This window comes from Lontra canadensis, unplaced genomic scaffold (genome assembly GCF_010015895.1).
Source record: "Lontra canadensis isolate GAN:19392208 unplaced genomic scaffold, GSC_riverotter_1.0 scaffold64, whole genome shotgun sequence".
Classification (NCBI taxonomy): domain Eukaryota; kingdom Metazoa; phylum Chordata; class Mammalia; order Carnivora; family Mustelidae; genus Lontra; species Lontra canadensis.
Window position 1 is genome coordinate 11,257,566 of NW_022631058.1, and position 13,190 is coordinate 11,270,755.

A 13,190-nucleotide genomic window follows, 5' to 3' on the forward strand; every position below is an offset into this window, starting at 1 on the left:
AAAACTTTTTTTTTTTTAATAAGTAGGGGTAAACAACATAAGGCACAGGGGTGAAGTTATCACTTCCAATCGTACTTTCAAGAAACATATCTCAAACACTGTGTGTCAACTATACTTCAATTAAAAGAGAAAAGGACAGAGCGCCTGGGAGGCTCTGTCTGGGTGGCTGGTTGGTTAAGCACGAACCCTTGATCTCATCTCATGTCTTGGTCTCAAGGTCAAGAGTTCAAACCCCACACTGGGCTCTATGCTGGGTGTGGAGCATACTTAAAAAAAAGGAAAGAAAAACACATACCTAACTTGGCTGCTACTAAAAACAAAAACCAGCAGGGGCATTAACTATTATTTCTCAAGTACCAATCCCTTTGCATTTGCTTCAAAACTCTCCATAAAGTTACAGGGTCAGAGTAATTAGAAAGGAAAAATCCGAAACTGAAAGCTTGGGAAGTGTGCCCTCCCAAAGCCCTAGCTAAAACAAGAAATAAGTAGATAACTGGAAGCTTCTCTCTTGGTGTTGGTGAGTTTTTCTTTACTGGGTCATTCAAGATGTTAAGAGGAAGTATCTCTCCTGAAACACATGACAGACCAAAGGCACCACCTTAGAAGTCCACGTCTGGTCCCCAAATACCATGCTCCCTAGGAAATTGGTGGGCTGGAGCATGCGAAACTGCCTTTTAGTTTGGGGGCTAGAAAAATAATAAAGACACATTTCTAGTTTTATTTCTATGCCATCTACTAGGTTCCCTTTCCCCATCTCTTAGTTTCTACTGGATCAAGTTATCAGTGCTTTACCAATCAATGGAAAAAGATCCAGCTGAATGTTAATACGAACTTTCTGAGGACATTTTATCTTTCTCTATCAGCTTTTAAAATAGTCCCCTTTGGTCCAACAGTTCTGGGAAATTAGCCTACATCTCACAGTGCCAAGTATATGAACAAATAAGTCACTGGCAGTGTAATGGTAAAAATCTAGAAACAATCTCTATGCCTGCTGTTCTCAATGTGTGGGACCTCGGGGAGTCTGGGAAATCAAAACTATTTTCAAAGTATTACTACTAAAAGGTTATTTGCCTTTTCCACCCTTGTTTTTTCTCAGTGTCTATACTGTGTTATTGCAAACAACTGAATGCAGAGGGGTTAAGAATCCTTTTTTTTTTTTAAATTAAACCAGACATTAAAGAGATTTGTAGAAGTGTAAAACAGTAACACTCTTCTCACTAAATGCTGACATAAAAGCTTTTTAAAGAATTAAAGTCTAATGTGGCAAATATCAGTAGATACAACCCACATAAATAAAAGCTTTTGAGAATCCCCAATTCTAAGAGTATAAAGGTATCCTGAGGAAGGTTTCAGAAATAATGCTACCAACAGTGTACTGCGTGAATTAAATGTATACAGTGAAATACTGTGCTACTCTTAGATGACAGATCTGTGTATCCTCACATAGATAGATGCCCCAAATAGACAAAAAGGAGGTCTGTATACTCAGAAAGTGGGGGAACAACAGTACAGGAGGGAAAATGGCACTCAAAACATCACCAAGACAACTGCAAGTAGAAGTTGTCAAACATGGATAAGCAAGAAAGATGGACAATAAAACATTTAGTACAACTACGAGTATACACGATTTTTGGTCATTAAAAATGTTCCCTCCCTGCTTCACAACATGTTTGTTCTTCCTATAGAATGAAATAGGAGAGCTTTTCTTGTATTCTGTTGCGAATCCCCAACACACCTCTATCAAAACAAACACCTCCAGGGAGTGGAGTGATAAGTAGCTGGTAGTCCTGAGTGAAATATCATTCCAAAAGTGTTTAAATCCGAGAACTGCAACTAGTGCCTGCAGCCTGGATCCGGCCAGCAGACAGCTTATTTGAGTTGTAGTCTTAACACACATACTCACATGCTGAATTTGTGCAAATATTTTAAAATGGAAAGACTGTACATTTAAAAAAAAAAAAACAAAAACACAGAACCTAGATTTCTGGCTGAGTGCAGGAAAAAAAAGACCACAGAATTACCCAATCAAATTATCAATACATGAAGACAAGGTTAGAAAGAAATAACACCTCACAGGGTTGCTACATTAACTAAAAATTCATATTAAAGTCCCTATCCCAGCACCTACTACATAACCAGCACTCAATACTTGTTTCTCTTAGAGCATACACAAAATAGCATTTCACAAGCATCACTGTGCTGTTAAACAGTAAAGAAATTATTATAAATAACAATAATCCAGAAACACATTAGAAGGAAAGATTAACAGCTTAAGAAAAACATTTCAGTATATAATATTTAGGAAACATTCCAAGAAAACTGTTAAGATTTTTAATCTTTCTGATACAGTGCTTTTTAGCAAGAAATTCACTTGTTTAGAAGATATCACTCCCTTTCACTGGAGAAATGAGATACTGAGTTTCTATAACTTTTATGTTCTTTGTCCAGTATCAACCTACCAACCAATCAGATTCAAGTAGTTAAAGAAATATAGGTCCTGATCTTAGTTTAGATTCGGATAAATACTTAAGGATTTCAGAAGGACTAGGTCCAGCTCTGTCACAATATCTAGGCATCGCTGGTATATCGTCTTTATTAATGCTCAAAATAAGGGCAGCAGCCTAAGTACTGTGCTTCATTAATGGGAAGAAAAAAATCATCAATAATGAATTAATCGAAGTCCAAAATATCATCTGGACAGTACACCAGAGTAGGCTTTAAACCTAGTCCGTGTTCACGCTCTCCTAATTTTGTGGCTCACGATTACACAGAGCATTTAAAAACTGAAATGAAGGCTCAGAGTGGGGGAGGGGGGGTAGCCCTACATTAAAGGTCCCGTGCCTGCATCAGGCCTTCACTATACTCAGGCCCTATCACCTATACCCAGAGTGGCTGATGGACTTCGAAATGTCAGAAGTTACCACACACGGAAGATGGTAAGTAAGGGTTTGCTTATCCTAGGCCTAGTAATTTTCTACAAAGCAGGTCTACATGAGGGGAAAAAAAAGGGGGGGGGGTTTAAATTAACTTTTCGAAGTCAAGTATTTCTCCCAGTACTGACACTGAGCTCTTCTCAGTAGCTAAATCTGGAATGCTTACTGTATGCAAGATTCTATACTGCTTACTAATTTGTAAGAGGAAAAAAAATTGCTGATACTTATCTCTGCTCATTTCTTTCACCACAACAGCCCAAACAAAGCGAAACAAACCAGGCTTTCCACCTAAAGTATTCTGACCTCCTTTTCTAATTATAGTGGGGGTGAGGCACTACCTACAACCAAGTTCTACAAGAGGCAGAGGTAGAGGATTCTAGTTTTTACCATTAGCTAGCAGTGTTAACTTGAACAAAAATATTTCCCCATGCCTCATTTTCTTCATGTCTCAAATAACACTGAAAATTTAACCTTTTAAACTTGGAAATAGGCAACTCAGATAATACATGAAACTATCTGAAATATAAAAATTACTTTATAAAACTTAAGGTAAAAACCAAATAAAAGAACACTATTCTTGATGCCTGGCAAGTAAGCCAGAATAAAGAGTATGGATATGATTTTATGTTAAAAAGACATCCTTCAGTTTGTGGAGAAATTCTAAAGTCTTTATCAATTCTAAAACTGGAAGGTAGAAGTGGTAAAAACCATAATGCAATAGTAGAATGATTTGAACATAAAGTGACAAAGCAAGTAAGGGATGACATTATTACCCTTCGTGCAACTTAACAGGCACATTATAAATTGAAAGAAAAAAACAATACCAAGTAATTTTTGGGGGGGGGGAGATGGAACTTTGCAGGTAGCTGATTATGACAAAATCTTGAGAAATTAGGTAATCTATCTTCATTAAAGAAAGGGCTATGTTCCTATAATACATTTTTGCCAGTAGGAACCTACTAAATAAAGATGCAACCTATGGGCTCAGTTGCTTGCAAGAACATCTCTTTCCTCCAAGGCAAGGTGGGCTACAGAGATGCCAAACCATCCAGTTCAGAGGAGAAAGGCACACGTACTCAGAAAGATGTGCCCTGTTAATGGGGAGGCCACAAGCAAGTACTTCCATTCAGAAACTGCCTTTCTGATTTTCGATTTAGTGTATAAGCACTTCTAACAAGACAAAGGACTCATTTTATGGAAAATCAGAAATATTTTCCATTTTGCTCACAATAAAAAGAAAATTTTCAATTATCCTATAATGGAGAATGGGAGAAGCATAAAATAATGAACGACCCAAACTAGCAGTCCATACAAAAACTCCATGTGGCTTTAAGATACACTGTAATTTTAAATATCTTTAGGCTAAAAATTCTTTTCATGTTCTTTGAGATAAACTTTGAGCCTTTAAGTATAAAGTAGCAAACTCGAGTGGACAGCAGTAAGGATGTTTAAAACACACTGTAAATAGTTAACGATACCAATTAATAACAATCTCACCTATAGGCTGTCTGAACCTGTATCCCCATCTGCAAAATATGGCTAACAACAGTACCTATATCAGCAGATACAAGTAGAGTCTCTAGCACAGTAGACACTCGATAAATTTTGATTATCATTCCTATTTGGAGTTTTCCTGTTAGAAAAAAAAACGTTTATCATCAAACTAGAGATCATTTATGACAGTACTTCGTCTAAGTATGCTGCAACCTTCTAAGCCCACTCTCTGGATTTAGTTTTCCTTATATCTTAAATTAACAAAGGGCACATCAGTTATATTTATTTCATCTTTCTCTATCAATAAGTAAAAATAAATAAAATTAATAGATAAAAAATTAAGGCCTTTTGCAAACATTCAACCTATTTCATTGCCGAGTCCCAAACTTTCCCAAGGGAAGGTGGGAGTTTAGGGTCTATTTCCAAAGTGGTAAAAACAAAAATGGGGGGGAACCCCAGATCCCTACATTAGTAGGTTATTAGAGTAGGATTCCCTAGAATATGACATCAAAACTTCATGCTTAAAAATACTATAAACAATGGACTCTGTATAACGAGTCCAATTAAATATGTGATCTGACAGTTATTCATGTTATGAGATTTCAAAGAACTGATCTCAAACCTACACATACTTTCATCTGAAAGTTAACTGAACCTACAAAGCCCATACTTTTCGCTCATTATGTAAAAAGTTTTCCAAACATGCAAAGGAGGATATGTGAGAGTAGCTGGTGATGTAATAGAAACATACAAAAGCACTTGACACATTCAAGCTTGTATTTTTAAGAGGCAATAGGCCTCAGTGTATTCAAAATCCTTTAAATCCCTCTGATAGGAAATAATTTATCTCCAATTAAGTTATTTGGGGGTAGCCTTATAAAGATAACCCGTGGACAATATAACTCTAAATTACAACTTTTCAATTCAAATTGAAAATCGATGTGCCTAGAGTCTTTAATTACAGACAAGTGAGTCTTGTTTGTTTTTCATGGAAATCAGAGATCTGGATTAAAAATACACTTAAAATTCATTGAAAGGAGGGATGCCTGTCTGGGTGGCTGGCAGGTTGGGTGTCTCCTTTGGCTCAAGTCAGGATGCCAGTGTCCTAGGATCCAGTCCCACAACTGGGCTCCTTGCTCAGCAGCGAGCCTGCTTCTCCCTCTGCTTGTGCTCTCTCACTCTCTCTCTGACAAATAAATAAAACCTTAAAAAAACTCCTTTAGTTGTAATTAATTCAGATACAGAATAAATACAATTGTAATAAACTGAAATAGCTAGCGTGAAATTAGAGACTAATGTAACAAGACAGATTTCCCAATTCAGAAGAAACAATTCGCAAATACTTTCACACAATGTGAACATTTTAAGCAAAATCCAAGGTATGTCACAGAGGGAAGTGGCAAACCCTAAACAAAGTTTGGAAAATTCTGAAACACATATTTTCAAACAACTGGGTCTTTTGAATCTTGAGGCTCTTTCAAAATACGTGAAGCACTGGTACTATGGCAGATAAAGGTTTTAAAGTTATCTGCCAACTTCTCCCCCCACCTGTTAACTGAACCAAATTGTGATTATACATTTAAGTAATCAAAAAAGCTCGCATAAAATAGTTCCACAGTTGCAAGCCGTTTACACCACTCTATACAAAATTCTGCATTACTAGTGAAAAAGACAACACTGGGAAACACAAATCTATCCTCTCAGGGCAAAGAAGCATTTTCTCTGCCGAAGGCAATTGCCAGATCCATGAACCGGTGTTGCCAACCTGCGACAGGATCAAAAAGATGTACCAGAAAAATAGTCTAAAGGGGCGGGGGGGGGGACAGCAAAACGTTCACCAAAGCGTGGAACACCTAAGAACTTTCTTCACTGCGAGAAAGTTTCACGCCTGTTTTACAGATGAGTGAACTAAGGCAGATCGGAGTAATCAGTGCCTTTCTCAAGGTCACTCTAGTGCAAAAGAACAGCACGGTCCGGGCTCCCGATCCCAGGCCGCCGACCTCTCCTCTCCACACGCCCAGGCAGCACAGCTCAAATGTGCTGGGCTCCCCTCGTCCCCGCAACTGCTACCAGGCGCTGGGAAGAAAGACATTTCGAGAGCTCTCCGTGCAGCTAGCTCCGAGAGAACTGGGGTGCTGGTGGCCCGCCCTCCCCCACGGCGGCAGCCACCCCCAGCCCAGTCGCCCCCTCCGTTCTCTTAGCGGGCCACTGGCCCTCAACAACCAGGGATGTGGCCCAGGAGCCGTGGAGGAAGGCAAGGGACCCACCCCAAGGGGCTTCACTTACCATCGCTCTCGGCCCTGACAAGCAGGGACATGCCCTTCAGCCGCTCCACGTAGCCGGACGACACATGCCCGGTGCCCCGGTCGTCCCACTGCCGGTCCTCATTGAGCGTGTAAACCTTCACCCGCCGCCGGGTGTCGGTCATCGTGCCGCCCGGGGACCGGGGCAAAGGCCCCGCTGGAGTCGCCCAGGAAGGGGGCCGGGACACGCGGGAGCCAAGGCGGGAGGACGCCCGCAAGCGGAGAAACTCCTGGGCCTCACTGCCGCCGCTGGCCGACGCGGGGCCGCGGGGCCGCCCGCATGGCCCGCTCCCGGGCCCGAGCTCTGGGCCCCGGTCTTTCCTCGCCTCCGACTCCTCGGCGCTATTGTCCAAGCCCGGCGAGCCTGACCGCCCCGAAAGGGGCGCGCAGCGCTTCACAGCCTCCCGCCCGATGCAGTAGCAACTCGGGGCGCTTGTCACTGCCCTGCTCCCGCCTCCGCCATGATCTCCACGAAGCCGCTTCCCGCGCCGCCGCCGCCTCCTCAGGCCGCCGCCGCCATGTTTTCCTTCCTTATACCTGGCCCTGCCACCGCAGCCAGTGGCTCCGCTCTGCTCGCCTGCTTCAAATGTCCTAAGCCGAGGGGCGCCTGCTTCTGCTGCAACTGCTGCCAATGGGCGGGTGACTGCGAGGGCCCCCAGGCGCACGAGCGCTCCTGCCTCCTGGAAGTCCCTTTTCCTTCGCCGCTGCCGCCGCCTCTTCCGTCTTCCTCACACAGCCAAAGCCGCCGCCATCTTGGTTCGACCCTCAATAGCGGCGCGCGGGGCCACCCAGGCAGCAGCTGCAGGGGCGGCCCGTTGGCCCCACCATTTAAAGAGACAGGAGCGAGGCCCGGAGCCTCGCTGCGGCGGAGGCCTCGGACGGAGGCGGGAGGCGGGCGCCGAGTTGCCGAGGTGGCGGGAGCGCAGGGAGTGGAGGAGGCGGAACGCTGGTCGCGCCGGTGACGGCCCGGGGCTCCCTCGCGCTCCCTGCACGCACCGTCGTGCGAGCGCGGGGCAGCGTATGCGCCGTCGCGCCCTGTGTTCGTCATCAGCTCCGCTCGGGGATCCGAAAGGGGCGTGGAGTCCGCCCCCGGCCTCAGCGCGCCTCCCCGCCGCGCGCCTGGCGTCTTGTCTTGCTGTCCGGTGGCCGCAGCCTCTGTCTGCCTTCGGGACGCCGGGCCGTGTCGGTGTGGGGCTCTCCCGCGGCGGCTCCCCTTCCCTGTCCACGAGTGTTCTCTCCTAGACTTGGGGCGCACTGCTGGGGAGGCACCAGAGCCTTGCGGACTTCAGGTGTTTCTCCTTTGGGGAGAAATGGAAAAGCTTCCGGGAAGGGCCACAGGTTTGCATGGCGAGGGCAGCCGCAGGGCCTGGGAGCCGCCATGGGGCACGCGCCGGTGTGGCGAGTCTAGAAACGGGACGGCTGGCACCAAGCCCGAAGGGACGAGACTAAAAGCTCAGCTTACAGTCTAGCTGCTACCACCAGTCCTTTATTCTTTACCAGAACTGTTTTTTCCTAGTCCTCCATGTTGCAAAAAGGAACTTGAAGGGCTCACGAGACCAGTTAAGGATATGATATTGTGTAATCAGGATGAGTAATTCTCAACGTGAGATGTTAAGCATTGCTATTCTTCACAAAGGAACCAGTCTCATTCCAAATTCTCATCCTCACGCAAGTAAGAGCCGCCGTTAAGGGGGTTTTTACTGTTTGCCAGGCCGTCGAGGTCATTGCTGCCCACTAGAAATAAAATAAGCCACATGTAATTTAAAATTTTGCAGGAGCCAATATTTGAAAAAGTGCAAAGAAACTGCTGAAACTTGTGTTTTAATATCGTATTTTCCTGAATGCAGTATCTTAAAAACATTAATCATCAATGTAAAATTAATATTTTTTACATTCCCTTTTTCGGTTCTAAATTCAAGATGCAATGTGTGTTTTACCCCTGGTGTAAATTTCTACTTGGAAGCTAAGTGTTCATTGGAAATGCCTAATCTGTATTTAGAGTTTATTAAATTTACAATTGCAAAAGTAGATTCACATATTCAAGTTATTTCAAACATTTTTTCCAAAATATTAATTTTTAAATATAAAATTTAAAATTAAAGTTTAATATTCAGTTTCTTATTTGCACTAGGCACATTGCAAGTGCTCAGTAGCTACGTGTGTCTAGTGGCCACCATTATGGCAAGTTCAGGTGCTTAACATCAGCAGGAATCTCATCTCCAACCTGGAAATGCAGTTTGAGTTACACCTATCTGTTAGGAAAAGCACCTGACAGCATGACCAGTACTGAGGGGTTTCCCAGGATGTGGGATTTTTCTGTCTTAAAATCAGAAATTGGGAACTTCTTCCTCAAGGCCAAATATAAAGAGGGGCTTACAAAGAATAGGTGGAAAATTTTATCTTTTGCAAACAAAAGGAACATTATAAAAATAAAACCATTTTCTCTGAAAAGTAAAACGCAATAATTTCAAGTCTCCAGGCATGACAGCCATTTTGTCCACTTTTGATGTGGTAAGACATCATTAAATTTATTTACAGTATTACTTGATCTGCAAACCAAACATGAAATGATTTATGGAAAAAAATCAACTGGATTCATTGCCATCACTCTTACCTCCATTCTAAAACTCTCTACGTAATAGCTGGTGGTGCTGTTGTCAAAGTAAATACAATCTAGCCAGCTGAAATGTTTTTATTTCTACTTTTTGCATTTTTCCCTTCTCTAAGTAAGAAAAAGAACTTGAGCCACTGAGAGAAAACCCCTCTCCTGAAAATCAGCCCTTGCAATGAAGGCAGGTGTTGGTAGGAGGGGACCTGTGGAGTGGAACACTATAAAACTGGTGTCTAGGGGTACTTGGGTGGCCCATTCAGTTCAGCGTCTGCCTTGGGCTCAGGTCATGATCCCAAGGTCCTAGAATGGAGCTCCAAGTTGGGCTTCCTGCTCAGCAGGGAGTTTGCTTCTCCCTTTTCCCCTCCCTCTCCACACTTTCACTCATGTTCTCTCTCACTTGTTCTGCTCTCTCAAATAAATAAATAATCATAAAATAAAATAAAACTGGTGTCTATTCAGGAGGCAGGTGCTGCTATGATGTTCGATAGTCTCCTTGAGTGGGTTCTTTCATAGCCAAGCCAACTTCCCAGGTAAGACAAACCAAGCACTTAAAAAAAAAGAGGCCTAGAATGTACTAAATCGTGGTCTAAAAAGGGGTATTAATGTCCCGTCACTCACCATGCAAATCTGTCTTGAAAAAGAAGACCACAGCTCCTGAGACTGCTTTCAATCTAAGGGAGGGAAATCAGGTCCGGGAGAGAGGAGGGGTGACCGATACCAATATAGCCTTTCCTTGTTCTCTACCACAGCTGCCAAGTCTCCTCTCTCACCTTTTTCGAGATTGGTGTCAAAGAATGCTTCTTTTGGTTGAGATGCAAAGTTGGTTAATGAAGATTTGAAATGAGGTATCTGCAAAACAAGTCAATCCAGAGCCATTTTCTAATACTTGAGATGAAAAGTTGAGTCATTTTGACTTTTTCCCTTCTACCTTTGTACTTAGTCCCTTGAGAGGCCTGCTAACTCTTCTCTTTCATATTCCTTGGATTTGATTCTACTGTTTAATTTCTTTGGTTATCACCATAGGATTTGTCATACCTGAAATTCTCCAACTCCATTACAAAAGGTGACTCCAGAAACTTGAGACTCTGAAATGGAATGGCTCAGAACTCTGTGAAGAATGCTCCCAGGCACTAGCAGAATATAGCAGCATTAGCATCAGCATTCATATTAGTTTGCAGGACAATGAAGAACTCAGAGACTTTTTTTTAAGATTTTATTTATTTGACATACAGAGATCACAAGTAGGCAGAGAGGCAGGCAGAGAGAGAAGAGAGAGGAGGAAGCAGACTCCCTGCTGAGCAGAGAGCCCGATGTGGGGCTCCATCCCAGGACCCTGAGATCATGACCTGAGCTGAAGGCAGGGGCTTTACCCACTGAGCCACCCAGGCGGCCCCCCAGAGACTTCTTTCGGTGAGCCTGCTACCAAGAGAGTCTCCCGCCTATCTCCCAAGCCCTCATGCAGGACATTCCATGCACCCAGAAGTAAAAGCAAGTATACCCAAAGACAGGCCAATGGAAGTATTTATAGCAATAAAGAGAAAGCGGAGATTGGGTATTGGAATTACCCATGGGAAATTTCAATGTACACATGCTTTCTCGGTTTTGTACATTTCCCTCAGCTAGGTGTTCCTCTTCCATTTCCTCTTGCTAAGAGTTCGGATAGCTCTACATCTGCATATTATTCAGGTGATGGGACAGTCGTGAGAATATGCCTCACACACCTCTTTTTTTTTTTTTTTTTAAGATTTTATTTATGTGACAAAGCATGAGCAGAGGGAGTGGCAGAGGGACAAGCAGACTCCCATCTGATGTGGAGCTAAATCCCAAGACCCTGTGATCATGACCTGAGCCGAAGTCAGACGCTTAACTGAGCCACTTGGGTGCACCCCTTGCAGACCTCTTTTTATAAAAGGAACATAATTCACCCAGGGCCCCAGCTGCTGCACTCTGAAATGTATCACTGTACATATGAACGCATACCGGCCATAGGCTGCTCCCCACCAATGACTAGATACAGCAGGATACTAAGGCAGATATTCCTAGGAAACACCTCTCTTTTTTTTTTTTTTAAGATTTTATTTATTTGACAGAGATCACAAGTAGGCAGAGAGGCAGGCAGAGAGAGAGAGGAGAAAGCAGGCTCCCTGCAGAGCAGAAAGCCCGATGTGGGGCTCAATCCCACGACCCTGGGATCATGACCTGAGCCGAAGGCAGAGGCTTTAACCCACTGAGCCACCCAGGCGCCCCGGAAACACCTCTTCTGCAGGATGACTTGGGCTCAAGACTCTTTCAGCAGCGTTGTCAAACTTTCCTTAGGGTGCACTACATTCTAGAATGCTTCCACCCAACATTCTCTCCCTCTTACTTCACTCAGGATTGGACTCATGCCTCTCCCAGCCATGCTGGCTCTCTATTTCCTGTTACATAAGTGTTTCCTCTAATAAAATCCTTACATGCTTAATCCCATCTTGGTGTGTGGTTTTTGGAAGCCCCAGACTAGTGCTAAATTCAGCTCTTAGGCACAGTAAATCTTTAAAAAGAGATAAATCTTGATTTATCCACAATTAAGATTTTAACTGGAAATGAGAAAACTAAAATTAATACACATAACTACACTTATGTTGAGGCCTGCTGGATTATATACTGAGAGTTAATATGTAGGTTCTTAATGTATTTGATTTTTATAATGTTTGGTAAAGTTCCACACAATGAGAAGAATGTTCTGATACAACTATCACTTAGTTCTTTCTCAGATTTTTCCTAAGAATTTTGATTTTTCTCTAATACAAAATGTTTGCAATACAAAAAGAGATTCTCTTTTTTCAAATTTACATCTGTTTGAGTTTTGAGGAGGACTTCAGGATGAAAAGATCATGTATATCCTCCCTATTCTCATCTGAGTAGACCAGATTCTTCTTAGATCATGTCAAATCTGGATTTTTTTTTTTTTTTAATGTCTGACACTTTAGTCATCCCCGAAGGGACTGAGTTACGTTAGTTTCATATCTTTGGTGACCAGATCACAAGGGCTCCTTATTTGTAGGAAGTGTTTCATGGCAGATAATTTTTTCAGACTATTTGGCAGAGAAGAAATGATATAGTTTGAGTGTAAAAATGCATCCATACATTCCTTCTTCCCAATTTGTTTTCCCACCTTTTGATAACCAGAAAGGTAGGGTAGGTGGCCAAGGATGATGGTATCAACAAGAAAGCATGAAAGTTACTTATTTAGCTATATTTAAATCAGAAATCAAATGTTTGTGTCTTAGTTTTTATCACTCCAAATATTCTAACTTTGTATTTGAGAATTATATGGTTATACTTAAGTGATGCAAAAATTCTGTACCTTATCCCTTGGCCATAGTGGTTAACTTAGTTCTTGACAAAAGCCAGGGCAATCAAAATGTCACCTGGATTTTTCAGACTATCACTGGGTGAGAAATGTTCTTACCTCCTGAACATGACAGCTAGAAGGGTGCAGTATAGGGCTGCCTACTCCCAGGTGTTCCCTGCCTCCCTATCCTACCCCCAATTGTGGGCCAATATGTCCGCATCAGAGAGAACAAAGCTGAGCATTCTTTTCGGGAGTATAGTTCTCTCCCAAGCCAGACCCGGTCTCCTGATGTTCTGAGGTCTGTTAAGAAGCGAGATGAACACGGCTTGCCTGAGTGGCTCTAACTCAGTTACAGCCTGAGTTATGCCTCTAACTCTTGATTTCAGCACAGGTTGTGATCTCAGGCTTGTGAGTCAGGCTCCGTGCTCGAGTCTGTTGGAGATTTTCTCTCTCTCTCCCCCTCTGACCCACTCCTCTGCTCTCTTGCTCTCTCTCTTAAAATAATGTATTTTATA

The 13,190-nt window shown here is 43.0% G+C and overlaps 1 protein-coding gene across 2 annotated transcripts in view; it reads right to left on the minus strand.

Annotated features, from left to right (window-relative positions):
- PPP4R3A (protein phosphatase 4 regulatory subunit 3A) overlaps positions 1-6,977 on the minus strand; it is a 35,818-nt gene extending 28,841 nt beyond the window's left edge. For both annotated transcript variants that reach the window (XM_032878645.1, XM_032878644.1), the window contains exon 1: positions 6,714-6,977. In XM_032878645.1, the coding sequence (XP_032734536.1) occupies positions 6,714-6,855 (142 nt within the window). In that variant the 5' untranslated portion in view covers positions 6,856-6,977. The remainder of the gene's footprint in view (positions 1-6,713) is intronic.
- Between the last annotated feature and the right edge of the window lie 6,213 nt (positions 6,978-13,190).